The sequence below is a fragment of the Dermacentor andersoni genome, chromosome 11 (genome assembly GCF_023375885.2).
Source record: "Dermacentor andersoni chromosome 11, qqDerAnde1_hic_scaffold, whole genome shotgun sequence".
NCBI classification, from domain to species: Eukaryota; Metazoa; Arthropoda; class Arachnida; order Ixodida; family Ixodidae; genus Dermacentor; species Dermacentor andersoni.
The window spans coordinates 97,836,912-97,855,048 of record NC_092824.1 but is presented as its reverse complement, the minus strand read 5'-3'; the positions used below and the strand labels follow the sequence as shown (position 1 = coordinate 97,855,048).

Sequence of the window (18,137 nt, the reverse complement as noted above, 5' to 3'; positions counted from 1 at the left end):
AAACGGCAAATGCCTTTGAGATTGCCCGCCATACTTCGGAGTGCCTCGGAGGCCATAGAGAGTATTATGCCTTTGCTTTATTGATCACAGATGGCGCTACCCTTCCTATCAATATTTTCGTTCTTTTATCTTTCTTTCGCTATCATAAGGCCGACATTGAATGAGATAGATTAACGAAATTTATACAAAATTCTAAACAGAAAAGCATGTAGAGAATATTTGGCTAGCTCAAGCAGGCTAGGTGTATCTTTGTCACCACTCAGTTTCAAAGGGCCTGTTAATAAATTATCATCATCACCTGAAAAAATACCTCAATAATTCTGTCTATATAGGGTGCTTCAATAGGTTCTGTCGATGCACCCTGTTTCCATACATGCTGTATCCCCTTTACAAAACATTGAGCAGTGCCGCATGATAGCATGAAGGGAAGCAACTCGCATAATAACTTGTCCCGAGACCATTCGCTGCAGTTTAGTGCACATTCCTGTGAACGATTGTAGGGAATCATCACCAAAAGGATGGATCACACAAGCATAAATCCTGTCAGGGAAACTTTGTGCATTTTGCATCAAAGACACTGTCAGCCTATCGCACTCTACAAGGGGCGAAATTTGATTAAGTTTACAATGCTTGCCTGTAAAGCTGTGACTTCTGGTTGCAACGATGGAACATGAAACATCACATATGATGCACACTTGAAACTGATGGAACGTACACAGACTCCGGATCAAGCTCACCCTGCTATTGCTGACTCATTGGTCATGTGCAGGCTAATTGATGCAGAAGGGTCACGCACAAGTCGTATTAGTTAAACGTGATAGTGATGGACAATGAACACCTGTTGTGCTGTTTCATATACCTATTGTGCTGCTTGTTGAATTGCCATCACAGTTTAGTGGGAAGCCTTGGTTAATAATTTGTCTTTTTGATCACCTCCCCCATTTTCATTGTCCATGCAGCATTGTAACTGTCAACTGATATGCCTTGTAGATTACTCTTGACTATATGAATTCTAGTTTGTGTTCATTTTTCTTCTTCCCTTCGAAGATTTAACTTCGGATGCTTACTGCACTCAGAAATGTGCCTTAACCTGAATCCATTGCTTGATTTGAACAAGTCCGGCTCAATTGAGATAATGCCTGACATAAACACAAGCACGATGCTCGTTGCGTTTCCTTAGGTATCAGACGATACCTTGAGCTGGACTTGATCAAGTCAAGCAGTAGCTTTAAGTTAAGGCGCATTTCTGAATACTGGGGTTAGTTGTGAGTCAGTGCTATGTGCATGTACTGTACCATTCTCTCTCTTTTTTTTTTCGTCTTTGTGTGCAGTGAACGTAAATAATGCATCACCAACTCGCCCAAGTCTACACCTTATATGTGCAATTGAGAGCAAAAGTCTAGAGACATGGCACCGGCAAGGAATTAAAACTTCTTCCAGCGCTTTTGTGCAATGTGAAATTGTCTTTATGCATGACATTGGTTGAACAAATGCGCGTAGGCAGCCCTGCTTGATTTCAGCCTTCTTGTCTTGGCTGCAAAGAAAAAAAATATTTTTTTGCAGCACCTGTCATCCCCAAACTTTTGCTCATGACTGTACATTCATGTACAGGTCACTGCCTATACTAGGCACTTAAGTACTTGGAAAGGGGTCCTATATTATAACATGTGGCTTATTTAAAGCTACTGAAGCAAGGTTTTGGTACGGGCTAGTTGGTATTCCATGGTATCAATCGTCACACAGTGCATACATAGACGAGGGACAAAAGGGACACAGCATTGACGTGCTACTGCATGTCAATGCAATGATGCTAGTTTTAAATGCTCACAGTTACCTAGCTGGAGACAGACAATTTGTGTGAAAGGGTACGCACTAGGGTAGTGGGAAAACATCCAACCTTTGCTGCTAAAGACTAACAGCAGTGTCTCAGTGGTGAAAATGTACCCTGCTGTACAAAATTGCCGTAGCAACATTCTAACTGCAGCCTAGTTTCTTTCAAACACTATTTTAAATGCTAAAGAAAGAATCATAGACAAACGTTCTCAAACGTTCAACATTCAAGACATTCTTAAAGTGTTATCGCGCAAGCACTGGGGATCTGGCTGAACATGGCTGCTACGTATATACCGGTCCCTTGTACGTAGCGTACTCAACTATGGTAGTGTAGTTTATGGTGCAGCTAGGCAGTCCTACACCAAACGACTTGACCCAATTCATAATCGGCCTATGGCTGGCAAGCGGTGCCCACAGAACGTCGCCTGTCCAAGGTTTATACATTGACTGCAATGAGCCTTCCTTACATCACCGCAGAACACTACTTAACCTTTCCTACATACCGAGAATTCGGTCATCTACACAACATACATGTTACCACATCGTAACACAATGCAACTAACGATTACATTACACAAATAAGCCGAACATGATTTGGACACTTCTATGACACGAGGATTACTGTGACACTTATAATATTCCTGATGAACTCCTGCTGGCTGCTGAAAGGCCACAAAGACTGGCCCCATGGTGCGATTTTACACAGCTATGTGATTGTACACTAACACACCTAAAGAAAAAAGACACCCCACAAGAACATATAATGCAAGAGTTCCACGCTATTCAAGACAAATATGAAAATCATGTAGAATTTTACACAGATGGTTCTAAAACACAAGAATACGTGGGTGTCGGAACCGTAATGGAAAATGAGGAAAATAGATGCATTCGGATAAATAATTTTCCTTCAGCCTTTACCGCCAAAGTTTATGCCCTTCTTCTACAGGGGTTCGGATTCAGTCGTATAACTAACACAGTTCAAATTACAAATACTTCCAACAGTGAAGGACTAACATTCTCAAATAACCGAATGCTATGCATATTCTGCTGTGAGCTGTGTGTGATCGAGGCATGTTTTTCCATTTTAGAACCTGTAGGTTTCGTCCTTCCTGCATTTTTTTTTTCTTACCATAGGTTCTGGCTATATGCAGATGCTCCCCCACCCCTTTCTCCCCCTGCTACTTTGAATAGGATAGGCACAAACCATCATCATCATCATCAAACGTGAACCATTTTATTTCACATTCAATAGTGCCGATTTGTAACAAAGAGAAGCACTGTGCGAAATAACTTATTTTTTTGCAGTTTGCAGTCGGTCTTTCGTACTCCACAAGGAGAGAAAACGTTGATAGCATTCCTGCCTGTGTCAAACCAGAGAGCAACAAACCCTTGTTACAATGATGAAGCATGAAACAACACGTATGATACACACGTGAAACACACCGATGGGTCACACACACTCTGAAAAGGCCCACTCTGCTAAAGCTTAGTCATTTGCAGCCTGAACCACATGCATCAGAAAGTGTGTGCACAACTTGCATGTGTGTTCATTTGTAGGTCACTCCTTACCATAAATGGTACATGCCGATAACTTGGTCCTCTCACCAAGTGAGAGGACCAAGAGACCCGAGACTGAGCAAGTCTGGTTAGAGTGGTGAGTCACTAACAGCTGTACACAAACACAATGCTGATCTCACGAATTTTCTTCTGCTACTTCATAAGCGGGCAGACCGACGAATGTTCATTGTCGGAGACTTGGTTGACGACACATTTGGTTGACTATCGAGACTTGGTTGACGGTTTCGGCAAGGCGAAACCCTTCAACCACTGGTTGGGTAAGTGACATTCGCGGAACATTGCCCTCTGTTGACTCCCTTCCGTGATAAGAGGCTTCAGGCTTGGCCTGTTGCACCTTCAGACTTGCATGGTGACCGCAACTTGCTGTTGATCTTCCTTTTTGCCGTAACACATCACACAGGTACACGGCGACAAGTCCTTTTCGTCACTGTTGTTCTTGCCCCCAATGTCTATTTCGTACGCTGCGTTCTTTTTCTTCTTAGCCGTCTTCACAGCTACACCGGACGCGCGAAAAGCTGCCTTCTTTGCTTTACACTTCCCGTTCCGTGCATCACTTTCACGAGGATGCACTCCAATCCTCAAGAGAGCCCTTCGTATGACGTTCTTATCTACGCCGAAAAGCTTACCGGTCTGGTGAAGCGAAAGGCTTGGGTTAGCTTCGTAAGCGCCGGCTACAGAGTACGCAAACTCGTCACGGGGGGTCAACACACCGACCCTTCGAGCACGCTTCTTCGTTTGGAGACACCCATGCTCTTCGAATCGCTTTACCCACCTCAGAATGGTGCTTGATGTTACGGGCCTTCTATGGAATTCTTCCCTATACATAGTCTTGACCGTTGATACTCTCCCAGTTTCTAAATAGACTGCTACCATGCGGGCTCGTTCAGCTATAGTAGTCCGTATCCGTGATCGTCGATGAGACATCGTTCGATCTCTGCACACGAATACTTCCAAACCATAGAGAGATCGTTCTCGCTTGCTGGGCCAGTGCCTCCTCTGCTGAAATGCTACGTTGACACGCGAATTTTTCGAGCTTCTTGCTGCAATAACATGCCTACTGCACTGACACCTTGTGCTATAGATAAGAAGCCGAAAACGTCGTTAATGCCCTAGTAGCGCACCGATGGCGCTGCGTAAAATGTGATGTCGATGTTGGCATGGCTTCGCCAGTACTATAGTGCCTAGAATGTACAGTATATTCTAGGCACTATACCAGTACTGCCATAGAGTTTCTCAATGTAGTGAGAAACTCTATGAGTACTGCCAAAAAGACCATAGAGCCAGTATAGTAACTCTATGCATAGATCACCAGGAGGAAGCGCCATAGAGTTTTGAAAAAACGTACTGAAAAAGACAGAACAGGGGAAAGCTGAAACAATTGTCTTGCACTTTAGTTGCAGTCGCCAGAAAAAAAGAATGTTCTAATATAATATAATCGCTAATTTAGGCATTTGACGTAAGCTACGAAGAAATAAACGTGATATAGATTGCTTGTCTAAGAGACGCCGTTTCGACAACCTTTAGAAATTACCAGCACTTTGCAAGAGATAGTTCAAGTCGCGGGTGGCTTCACAGTATGTTTATAGCGTTGTTTACTGTGGCTTCCGTGAAAATAAACCGCATGGTGAAATTTGGCGAAACGAGCATTGCCGTGAAAATAGCAAGCGGTGCTAAACCGCCGTGAAAATAGTGACGTTTCGTTGGTACGAGCTGTCAGCTGTAGCGTGCCTTGGCCTGCGTACATGAGCATGGCTGATGCTAAGCTTCCCCAGAAACGGTACTATCGTCAAAGAGCTCACTCTAACCCCATAGCCGACCACTGTTTTATATAGTGAGTACACTTTTGAATTCTGTGCATTGCTTTAGTGTTGAGCGCGTGCACATGCCACTGTTGACATTTAACTCCACGTGCATAGGTCCAGCGCCTCGTTAACTGCTTACCGTCGTGCCGCTTACTGAGCAGCGCTATGGATGCTGTGAGAAGCACTTGAGTTGGTACCTTGCACGCTTCTATGTTGCTTATACATTCTTCCGAGTCATAGCGTAAACATGACTTTAGTGGCACAAAACGGGCGCTCCACGAACAGCAGCCAGCATGATGCAAACGCTTACGTTGTGTTGAATGACAGAGGTACATCATCGTCAGTTATAGCGTAACTGGCAGCTTTCAAAAGCTTTATATTGTACGACCGAAAAGTGCGCAAAATTTGGTCATTCTGCGTAACTGGTCTAAGCTGTTTCCTTGAAAACTTTGGCTGAGCTTGTGATTAACGATACCACGTAAGTACACTCAGAGATTTCTTGTACTCTAGATTAGCATGCACAGTCCACTGGAGTGCGTATCGCGAATCGCTATTCGCTTTGTTTTAGAGAAATAAGTTCTCCTGGAGGAAGTTAAATTTTCACACGAAGTTGCAATTGTGCAGGAGTAATACATGTCCCAGTCATCCGGAAGCCAATATCAAACGAGAAATTCGATCCCAGTCGCACTCTATCGCGATAAAAGGTGCCCCGTGTAACTCAGGTATAAGATGGACGCCGATGAAGAGTTTGTGGTGGGTCAACCTAGCTATAGAGCCTGTATGGAGCGCTGTGGAAATTCGGAAAACGAAGACGAGCGCAGCGCTTCTCTAAGCTAAAAAAAACTGTCAGACCAGTTACTACTACTACAATCAATACTGTTGCACTTATACAGCGTGCCTGAACGCCCTGCTCAGAGACGGGGTTTTTGCCTTAACAATAGCACTCATTAAGGAGACTGACTATAATTACAAAATATCGACACAAACCACCAGGCACAGGCGTAGACCTCAAAGCATAAGAATTTGGAAAGATTTCTTCTGCTAGATTAAGGGAAAGTGGTACACGGTGTGCCAATGTGAAAGGGAATTTACCAGATTTACACTTAAGGCCAGTAATTCTTCTTGTTCAAGTGCTGAGATTAAAATTTCTTGAGATCTATTTTTCACCGTAAGAACTACATAGCAAATATCAGTGAGTGAGGTCCTTACTCAGTTTGTGCTGATTGAATATTTCCTTTCATATTAGTGCAAAGTGAACATATCTGTTTCACCCACTATTTGGCTCCTGGACTTTGGCGTCATTACCGAGGTAAACCAAGGTATTGCCTTAGTAGGAGTGTCTAGGCCTGTCTACATTTCCTCTGTATACTTCCTGATTAAACAGAGAAAAGAAAAGCAATTGAAATATAGTACGATAAGTTGTGGTTGTCATTACTTTCATGTACTTCATTTGGTCATGTGATGCTTGTTGTTAACAGCACCTATCGACGCATACAAACATGAGTCGCTGCCACCTTGTATGTATCTTGAACAGGAGTTGTTAAGGTAATGTCCCCATCTCATTTTCTTGCATGGGAACAGTCCACCGTGCCCAGATGACATGGACTGGGGGGAGTACTTTCCGCAGCCGGACAAGCAGGTGGAGTTTGCAGACATTGGGTGTGGATATGGTGGCCTTCTTGGTTAGTTATTTTTTTCTTTGTGTTATTGCTACATTTCTGACTCTTTCTCCTCACTTGCATAATCGCTTTGTTTTACCAATGTGGACACAATAAATATCTTTTAGATGCATGTTTTATACCTGTCAACCCAAAAGTGGATGTATGACTCCATGTCCAAGTGGCATTGACTATTAATCTAGCTGGAGTTTAGTGTGCACGGATAGTGTTATTTTCTTTGTTCTTCCCTTGCTCCACCTATAATGGCTCCTGCATTTAAAAGGACACTAAAGGCAAATATAAAGTCAGGCTGAAGTGATATATTAGTGCCGGAGAACATCTAAGGCATCAATATTGTTATGGTGGGAAAAGAGGATAATGTCAACGGTGAAGACAACAAAGTGGCAACAGCCTCTTGGGATTCTCGGCTGCTGTTTATTGGCCTCAGTGGTGTTGGCGTAGAAGAATGGTTGAAGATGTACGTGCACGTGAGCAAGGTGAGCAGGTGGGATTTGACCATAATGCTGGCCAATGTTGTGTTCTACCTCGACGGAACACTGTCAATGTGGTTTTACACACATGAGGAAGAGCTAACCCGCTGAGACTTGTTCAAAGAAAAGCTGTCCGACGCTTACAATCGCCGCCATCATGGTACCTATTTTTCACCACGCTCTCTCGTACTACTTTGGTCTCCTTGCCACAGAGTGGGGTCCTCTGAGAAACTCCTTCCGTGCTACAAAGGCGCTTACCACGTTGTGCGTCAAGTGACCAATGTCACTTACAAGATAATCCCAGTGACCTCCGTCCTGCCACCTGATTCCACATCTGACCTCGTACATGTCTCTTGGCTTAAGCCTTACTATGTTCTTACCGATGGCCCCCTCTAAAGCACCGGGATGGTGCTTCTTCTGCCGAGGGTCGTGTTACAGTAGGAAAAGAGGACAATGTCGTCGACGGTGAAGATGACGATGTGGCAACAGCCTCTCAGGATTCTCAGCTGCTGTTTATGTATGCCTTGAAAATACATCGTGTAAATAGTTTTATACTCGTTAAAATATTCTGCAGAGTTTTAGTAATTACGAAATTGAGGCAAATGCAGGACATCATTAGGGACTCCCATAGCGCATTCATATACTAGCCCGATCACAAAGGCACTCCTCATTATAATTCTGTCCCTAGCAATCCACCACTTCTAACAAAACGATCATTGTATTGCATTATAGGACAAAAGAAACTACTACTTGCCCAGTTGTATTTGATTTTTCGAAAGAAGAACTTGATGACGCTATCCTTCACAGCAACACGCGCAGTCAAAAGGTTTCGTTTTCTCCACTTTGTGCATCCCAGGCTCTTGCATTTCAGTAGTTTCATTATCGGATATTGTTGCGCTGGTTTTGCTAGCTCGTGAAACTCACACAAGCTGCAGCTAGCAGGGAATGTCACGTCCATGTGACGTCCTGGGATTCCTGAACGGTCTGCGCCACTTGACCAAGAACAGCTGCAGCGGTGAACGCAACGCTCTGTCTTGCCTCAGTTTCTCCATGACTGCACGTTTGTGTTTTGCGCAGAAAACCATAGTGCTGTCTGTCGAGTGCTGTTTTACTCACCGATGCCAGTAAAGATCGGTGATGGCGCATGCAACGTAAGCACTCCCTGATCAGGGGCAGGAGATTTGAATGGTGCTACAGGTATGTGGACCCTTCAGGCACAACTTTCTCCTAAACTAAGTCAATTCTTGGCATCAAACAAGCTCTGTAAGTTTTCTGGAATCATGTTTTAACAGTCCACGTCGACTTAGTATTTGCCTTTATTGTTCCTTTAATATGCCACAGTAACCTAGCCATGGGGCAACAGTTACTTGTGGTTCTTTGAACTGTGGTAGTGGGTGTAGCATGTCCTGCCAAAGCACAGACTGTACATAAATAATACTGAACGCTAGGAACGTATGTGTCGTGTGTTTTCCTATGCTACATATAGTCTCATGAGTGTCATGCCTGAGGTCCTTGCTAATCTGTGGATGAGCCTTGACTACTTTGTTCTAATGGAGGCAGCCATTTATTAGAAGCTCTCTTCGGCACTCATATCCGAAAGTGCCAGAATAAACAAATGAAGGAAACATGAAGAACAATTAAAGATGAATGCGAAGCAGTTCCCTAGAAGACCCACAAAATGCTACTGCATGGCTGGCACTACTGCTGCTTTAAGTCAATGACAGCTGGAAGAAACTAAAGAGAAACTACATAACCTTACACGCTGTCACATGTGGTTTCCATCAGCCGACGTTCGGTTTCGCCTCACGCGATTGGCCTAGATTTACCTAGGCTGCAATATCAGTGCAGCTTGGACAATCGCGTGAGGAGGAACCAAACGTCGGTTTTTCGAATGTATACAAGATAACGGCCTTAGGCACTGTGTTTAAAATGGCCCAGTGTCCCCATGTGCAGCTATCTGTCGTAACCGTCCCGAAGAGAGGTTCTCTCCCCTTACAGCAAGAGCGTAGTCATCGTTTTTATGAAGTTCATCAAGACAGCTAAAGAAATAGCTGTAGATCAGTTAAAAGTGTACTGCAGCTAGCTGTTCCCTCTCTAAGGCATGGCAAGTGCGTTGTGCAGCTGACTGTGAAGGACAGCAAATGGAGTGGAGCTTCGCAAATGGCAGCTTCGGCAGCTCCAGGATGTAAAAAAATTTCACGGGAGGACCAAACAACACGATGGTCAGGGCTTTGTCGTGAAGTACAGCTATAAAAGTTGCGACTGCAGGCACATGTACAGGCAGCATACTCTAGTCCAAGCGCCATATGCTAAGCTCCACAAACCACTTCAAGGGGCCCTGGAACACTTTTTGAACATAGTAAGAAAATGTTGCCGACCTGTCATAGAGGCTGCTGTAAAGGTGTGAGTGGAGGATTATTTAGAGTGTTAGTGAAACGGTGCAGTGGCCAGAAATACTTAAATGACCCATATTTTGTTGCAATTTCCATGTGCTTTCTTTGCAACTAACAACGTTTTCACGACCCTTTCAGTTGCCCTGTCGCCAATGTTTCCTGACACGCACATGGTGGGCATGGAGATAAGGGTGAAGGTGTCTGACTATGTGCAGGACAGAATAAAAGCCTTGAGAGCTCAGCACCCGGGACAGTACAAAAATGTGGCCTGCATCCGCACCAATGCCATGAAACACCTTCCAAACTTCTTCAGGAAAGGACAAGTAAGGCCCCAGCCTGCTTTGCTATTTCAAATGCATACTTTGTTTCACAAAGTATTAGTATAGCCTCACGTCATGCTCAAATTTTTGTGCTAATTTGCTGGCCGTCTGCCAGACATCAAGTGCTGCTGAGTGTGCAACGCACATGCACCTTTGATTTTTGTGATGTTCTCCACCCCATGTGTGGTTCTCACTCACTATGCCTTTCTCTCTCTCTTAAGCTCTTTGCTGTCTTCACTCACTATATATTCTATTTCTACGTACTTTTTCTCTTCTAGAGCTGGTAGACATTGGTGTACCCCTCCTGGTGGCAGTTGCCAGCTAGTTCTCATTCTCCTTTCCGCGATAGTTTTTGATGAATGCAAACCTAATAATAATAATAATAATAATAATAATAATAATAATAATAATAATGCACACTTGCCAAGTCTCGTTAATCTTCTTGTAAAGTTTTAAAATTCTGGTTCATTCTACGATTTTACAAATGTTGTGTCATGTTTTGTGAAAAACAAATTTCGTTTGCAGTAAAGTTGTGTCAAAAGACGGGGCAGTGCCAGATTGCAAAAAAAAAAAAGCATGCAAACAAGAAATTGTGATATTACCTGCACGACCTTCTTGTGAGAACACAAGACGCCATGTAGTATGAGAAGGCTACTTAACCTCTTCCGTGCTGCGCTATTATCGTGAATTCGGACCAAAAATGAACAAATTATTTTTAAGAGCCCCTGTGGCCTACATGTTTTAGCTCCTCAGAAAGAATAAATTCACTTCTGCTTGGCTTGTCCCACGGATTGCAGGCTGTCATCTACCAAAAGCACAAGTAGGGCACTTCTATACTTACTCCTAGTGGTCATGAAATTTCCCCGAAAGTTTCATATAAGGGCATAAGGTGGCACCAGAGGCGCCGGCATAAGTACAAGGGGGGAACAATCTGCCGTGCCAGATGGCCTAGCTATGTGATCAAGCAAATTTTTCACAAGGGAAGGTGCCCCTCCCACACTTATTTTAGCATGTTTGCAGAGTGAACATACAGGAGAAACTTATGGCAAAATAACTTTGTGTGCGATGTGTTTGTGCATAAATTATATGTGACACCATTGTGTCACTGACCAATAGACCAATTCGGGTAGTGACATAGCTGCAGTCCTCAAATGAATTGTTTACGAGTAGATAAAAACTTGCAACTTATTTGTAGACTTCTTGTACTGCAGCCCAAGACAGTTTCTGCATTGTCAAGGGGGCTTCAGAGAAATATTTATTGCTAAATGCAGATTATCCATGTTGCAGAACTGTTTCCGAATTAGCTTTACCACAAGCGTAGTCAACCTATTTAAATTGCCATGAAAAACCTACAAACTGCAAATGTCACGAAAGTGTGTCAATTCGATCACAACAGTGAAGAAATGTTCACTTCGACATCCCTACATCTTTAGAACCACAGTGCCTGTAGAGAAAAGCTAGAATGGCTTTATGTAAGGGTGTTTTGCCAAATATTGTTTCAGTTTGTTACCTTATCTAGATGTTGCTTTGCTGCCAGGCACTTGGATGGACTCCAGTAGTCGAGCCAATGGGCTTTGCACTTGATGATGTCAAGTAGATTATTTTAGGTTTTAGGTTTAGGTTTTGTTCCTTGCACATTGTAAAACGATTGCAAAGAGGGCATACCTACTTCCTGGTAGCAGTCAGGGATCAACACATATATTAGCAACCTATTTGCCCTTGTGCAATCACAACTGTGGCCGAGGGTACCGGCCCCATTGAAACTCTGTTTTCTTAGGTGAAGCATTATTGAACTAGGCTGTGCTTTCAAAGATTAATTGATCAATTAGTTTTCTGTCATTGCCTCCCTTTTAGGAGCTAATATATCTGTTTTCTTTAGCTGTTGCTAGTTGTACACATTGTTTCAGGTTGTCTTAGAGTAATTGAAGAGCGATGTACTCTATTGCCTTTTGCATGTGTGATGCTTGCATACTTGCTGCTGCCATAAATACTATATATATATATATATAAAAGAAGAAAAAGGAACCGTGGCTAAGGGACCAAGTCACCTTGCCTGTTTCTTGTAAACAGCTAGATTGAAGCCTGCAAGGGAGGCGTGTCAGGAGCGCTTGGCGGGACTCTGCTTTAGTTTTTTTCTCCCAACCTGGTCGTTTTCTGCCTGATGGGAGGCCTTGCAATAGGATGCAGGAAGAATCTTCTGTTAACACACATACAGAGGCTATGACATGGTTGTCTGACAGCTTTCCGTTTGTCATCATGACAAAGAGTGGAGGGGCCAATATTGTTATACAGTCGAACCCACTTATCAATGTATTCAGGTGCCAAGAAAATCCCATTGTTATGAGCTACAATTGTTATAAAATTGGGTTGCACGGAAAAGCAGAGGGGACAACCTTTTAAATGTTTCAATTAGGCAGAATGAAGTATACAGTCAAACCCACTTATAGCATTACTGGCTTTAACAATATTCGCATGCAACAGTGAGCAGCTGTTAAACTAAACTTTAGTGTGTGTTCTGTAGTAAAACAAATGACTTCAATGTTCCCATGCCACATTTTTGGCTGTAACAGTTAAGTCTAGCTGTTGGATGTCTGCACAGAAAAGAAAAGGAATTCGAAATCTGGAAAAAGAAATAAAGCAGCTTGCATTTTTTTTTCTGAATTTTTTTTTTCGGGGCAGTACGATGAAGGTGTGCCATCTGGGGTGCGCAAGTACATATGTGGGTGCGGCGACACGACTCTAGTTCCCCCCACCCCCCTCTCCCCAAGGCGTTATTTTTTCTTTTGGCGCTCATGCCCAGTACTAAGACACCCAGTAGTACGATTGAACAGTTATAACCGATGACGCAGCATGGAGCATAGTAGGTGGTTTATTTTACCATAGAACACATACAAAAGTCGGCAGTGCATCAGCTGCTCATTGTTATAAGCGGATTCTTATGCTCGCACACATACTTGCACACAAAATGAGCTTTCAGTATGCATTTCAGTATGAAGTTACTATGTGAAATTACTGCCGTTTAGCCCGTCTCACCAACAGCGACTGCCATTTTAGCATGGCTTGTGTGACGTCAAGAAGTGGAGACACACCACTGTGTCATCTGCTGTAAAACATTCTGAAATCTTGTGCGTACTATGCCAGAGTCTCCTTGCTCCCCCAATAGCTCAATAGCTCAGCCAATAGCTCTATAATAGCTCAATAACCCAATAGCTCAGCAAAAAAGGCATTGCTGTTGCATTGTGCCGCCAGTCGTTTCACTCTCACTCAGGATCAAAACACCAGAAGTCGGAGAATGCCTGCCAAAACTACCTCGGGCTGGCCAGCGACACACACATATGAAAACGAAACCACTCGTATACTGTCCACATTGACCGTGCAGAATTCTCATCTGTTTGTTACTTGTGAGAGTTGCCAGACTGCTGTACGGTTCAACTGCGAGAAAAATTTTCGCAAAAGTTTCCTAGCACACCAAATGTTGTCAAATTTAGCCATCTTGTTGTGGGGAGCATACAGTTTAATATGCAGTGCATATTTAATGTTCGAAGATTTAATGTCATGGCTCGTTTCATCTGCCTTTGGAGATCAGAGGGTCCTGTACATCTTAAAGGGACACTAAAGGTTAATATTCAGTCAAGATAAAGTGATAGATTAGTGCTTGAGAATCTCCGAGTCATCAATATTATCACGAACAGAGCCTTAATAATTGAGAAACTGAGGTAAATGCAGGACAAGATAAGAGACTCCCCCGGGACATTGAAGTACTTGCCCGATGACGAAAGCACTCCTCAGTTAAATTCTGTCACTAGTACACAGCCACTCGTTGCAAAAAGCATCATTGTATTGTACTATAAGCTGAAATAAAATGCGACTTGTACAGTTCTATTTCCTATTTAGAAAGAGGAATTAGTTGAAATTACCCTTGACAATGGCGCGGGCGATCGAAAGGCTTGTTTTCGCTCCACTCTGCCCCGCTCATGCTTTCGCGTTTCGGTAGTTTTGTTATCGCATACTGCTGCAGTGGTTTTGCTGGCTCGCGAAACTCGCACAAAGTGCAAGTTGCAGAGAACTCAACTTACATGTTATGTAGCGGGATGCTCGAATGGTCTACGCCGCTTGACCAAAAAGCAGTGCAGCAACGAATCCACCGCTCTGTCTTGGCTCAGTGCTGCCGTCTGTTGGGCGCCGTTTTACTCACCGATGGCAGCAAAGGGGGGTGATGGCATAGGCAGCGTCACCACTCCTCCGGTTGGGCGGCGGGAGATTTGAATTTCGAAAAAGGTATTTGAACCCTTGAGGTGCAATTTTTTCATAATTTAAGTCCTCCCTTGGCACAAAACAAGCGTTGCGAGGTTTCTGGGATGGTATTTAAACAGTCCACGTCGACTTAGTACTTGCTTTTAGTGTCCCTTTAAATGCGACCATTCAACCACCTACAGAGGGTGTACTCTCACTCAAACGGTTGCACAACCAACTTTGTGAAGATTAGCACATTCCCTCTGCCAGGGCCTCAGAGAGGGCTGTTGGGTGTGCTCACCCAGCTGTCAGATGAGTGCATGCAGGCCTTGGCCTTCTTCACACTGCCATGTGGATCAAGGTCGTGAGGTTGTGGGCAACACTTAGCTGGCCTGGAAAACCTCATCAGAGACTTGAAGAGGTTGCGCGACCATTTGCAACTGGTGACCAAAAAGCGACTGAATGCGACCGATGCTCACACCAGCAAGCCCGGCTGAGCGCAACCTGCAAGTTGCATTCCCGGAGATTATAGTTCCCAACGAGGACTCATAGGGATCTATGCAGTTCGTGTGCACTTCACTGGTTTCGCATTCCAGCAGCAGCCATGGATTTTGATTCGAGCAAAGAGGAAGACATCGTCGCTGTGCTGAAGTGCTCTGCCATGGCAGCGGTGGCAGTGCGAAAGCTTCCAAAGAATAAGCAAGGCTAATGCATGCGGCTGTGCCTCTGTTCGCGATAAGTGGCCGGCCACGCTAGCCGCCTCCTGCCTGAACTCCGCGCGCATGACGAAGAGTACTATCGAGAGTAAGTTCTAATTTCTAGTTTGCCTTGCGTGGTAATCTGTACATACTTTTTTCGTGCATTCTTTTGCTGCTGTTTAGCTTCCTGCGAATGCTGCTGCATATATTTTACACGTTGCTGGAACTGCTGCGCCCCTGCATCATGATGCAAGACACTAATTACATTCCTGTAATCTGTCATGGTGGCGTGGACATTGTATTTGGTGCAACGCAGGACGACGCTAGATGAAAACACACGCTAACATAACTTCTGGCATGTTTATCAGTTTTGCGACCACGGTCATGCGACTAGAAAATCAAGCAGCAAGTGACTGACCTAAACGTTTCGCTTTTTGACCAGCTTGGACGCACGACCACTGTCATTCGCCGATGTGAATGAGCCTTTAGTGTTTTGAACTGTCAAGTTCACCACAGCTACATTGATTATTTAGCTATATGACTGAACAAGTTGGCAATCACTGCATCTTTATATCTTGGTGCATACAATCACTGACCCGTCTCAGTGAAGAAGTGGTTATCGCATTCTGTGGTTTAATAGGGGCATATTGGAATGATTTTGCTGCTGCGTGCTTAGACTTTGGTGCACATTGAAGAACCTCAGGTGGTCGAAATTGTTCCAAAACCTCCCAATATGGCCTTGCATAATTATATTGTGATTTGATTCTTGCATGTAGTCATTGTTAGCAGCAATAAATATGGTAGTAGCACTCTACAAATAACCACTACGAGTATTCTCACATTGTGCTTTTTTCTTTTGGCTCTTTTATTTGTCAGAAATTGGAAAATGTGGCATGAAGCCTTGTCTTCCCATTTTTCTTCTGTAGACTCGTGACAGTTCACTCTGTCTACATAAATGCAGCGTGAAATTGCTCACTGGACAGTAGCATGCTCTTTTCTTTTTTTTTAGCTCACAAAGATGTTCTTCCTGTTTCCCGACCCGCACTTCAAGAAGCAGAAACACAAGTGGAGGATCATCAGCAGGCAGCTGCTGGCTGAATACGCCTACGTGCTCAGGGTTCAGGTGTGTCATTTGACTGTGTCATTTACCTTCTATCTAAATACGTGGAAATGGAGAAATCGTTTTTCTCAGCAACTTCTGCACTGATTTTGCTGAGGTTTATTGCGTTTAAAAGAAAGAAGTTGAAATATAATGATTGTAAGAAGCAAATTTTTCATTTACATCAGCTTTTTTTTTTTTTTTTAAATATTGGACATTTCAAGAACTCAACTACAGTAGACATCCATTAACTCGACTATAAGTAATTCTGTTTTTCGGTTAATTTGAAAGTAAAGGCACTTTCAAATTAACTGAGAAATCGAATCCTCCCCCTCATAAAAAGCTCCGCACTGAAGAGGCAGCAGCTCTCAGACTTATCCAAGCAAACCCTTTTCGAAACCTACACAGATACAGCAAAATGTACCGCTAACATATTGCGGCATCTGCGGCGACACACGTCCTACACACTTCCACATCTTGTGGGGTTGCGGGGCAAACCTCAACACTTAAAGACGCCTAGAACGTCATTTGAGCGGTGGGAGGTACAGCTGAACGGCGATACCCTGGCGGGACAAGAAGCTCTCGTCCAGCAAGTACGTCAAGCAGCCATGGCCAGTGGAGACCTAGAATGAGGACACCACCCACTCGACCTCAAGAGCAACGACTTAAATGGTTGAAATAAATGTTTCCTCTCTCTCTCGGTTAATTTGATGCTGACTGAAGGTATCGATTGGTGTCCGTGCATTCTAATGGGCCCAAAATTTCATTATTTTGATCCTGAAATCGACCTTCGCCAGATAACTCAAACTTGGTCAGTCAGAATACATGTGCCCGACTCCTATGGTGACTCAAGTAGCAACCACTTTATCGACAGCGTCCGTCTCCGCAGAGCTTGGGGAACGGTGAATGCGTTGGAACACATGTCAATCTGCCGTCAAAAACACCTATTTTCAACCTGCCCTAGGAAGATTTTTCAAGCAATAACTATAATGTCAATAATGTCTGATGACAGTATTTATCCAATTCTAATGCACGCCTTTTTTCCCCCAAGAAAATTGGTCTGAAAACTGCCTGAGGAGCATTCGTATGCTTTTTATGCGGCTGTGTTGTGGCAAAGCTGACTTTAGGAAACCAGCCACCACTGTGCAACACATACAAAACATTTGCCCATTTTGGTTGCTAAGAAATCTGGATTTCTACTTTGTTTAGACACTTTAATGCTATCTATACCTTGGTTTTCTACTTTGGACGCATGAAAAGTTGGCGCACATTTGATTCGGGCACGTATTACAATTGGGAAAATACTGCTGAATTAAATGCGGTGTGTTTTGGGGTTCTTTATGCATCTTGTTTAATTCAATCCTCTGCATAATTCAATCAATTTTGTTGGTCCCGTCAGGGTTGAATGGGAAGTTGACTTTATCAAGTTTACAACTCTCTAACTCAGCACTGAAAGACGCTACTACAATTCCTTGAACTGCACCTATAATACTTCTAAAGTGGATAAAATTGGTATGATGTTTGCCGCTCTAATATGTACCACTAATTTGCGAGTAGGACTTTTGAAAAACCCTCATAAACATTGGCACGTTTTCACGTAATTTGTAAATTCATTTGACAAATGAGTTTCAGTTGTATGGCGAGTGTTTGTTCCTTCTTGGTGTTGACCACTCACAAACTTTGCAGTGCAGTGCCAGGCTTCTTCAACTTGAAAGTGTACTGTTGTTCATGTACAAGTTTAACCATCTCCCATCAACGGGTAGGCAATAGTCAAAATGCTTTTCTGTCCTGTCCACTTCTTCTTAGGGCCTCCTGTACACAATAACAGACGTCAAGGAGCTTCACGACTGGATGGTTTCTCACCTAGCAGAGCATCCGCTATTTGAACGAGTGTCTGAAGAGGATTTGGTAAGCATTCAATCTTTTATTTTGTCATTTACCAACTTTATCAGTAGCCAGTTACAACCAAAGACAAGTACAAAAGGCAAAATTGTCATCCATTCAAGGAGTAGCATGAAGCTACAAAAGGAAA

General features: G+C 43.5%; 1 protein-coding gene across 3 annotated transcripts in view; it reads left to right on the top strand.

The window, feature by feature from the left end:
- The window catches only part of LOC126539133 (tRNA (guanine-N(7)-)-methyltransferase), a 28,407-nt gene that overhangs the window by 5,917 nt on the left and 4,353 nt on the right, over window positions 1-18,137 (top strand). Inside the window, exons 1-5 of one of the 3 annotated variants that reach the window (XM_050185865.3) lie at window positions 5,087-5,242; window positions 6,795-6,895; window positions 9,894-10,078; window positions 16,016-16,129; window positions 17,912-18,013. In XM_050185865.3, coding sequence (XP_050041822.2) covers window positions 5,154-5,242; window positions 6,795-6,895; window positions 9,894-10,078; window positions 16,016-16,129; window positions 17,912-18,013 — 591 coding nt within the window. In that variant the 5' untranslated portion in view covers window positions 5,087-5,153. Of the gene's footprint in view, window positions 1-5,086; window positions 5,243-6,794; window positions 6,896-9,893; window positions 10,079-16,015; window positions 16,130-17,911; window positions 18,014-18,137 lie in introns of those variants that run through there. The other 2 variants (XM_050185864.3, XM_050185866.3) reach the window with 2 other exon arrangements.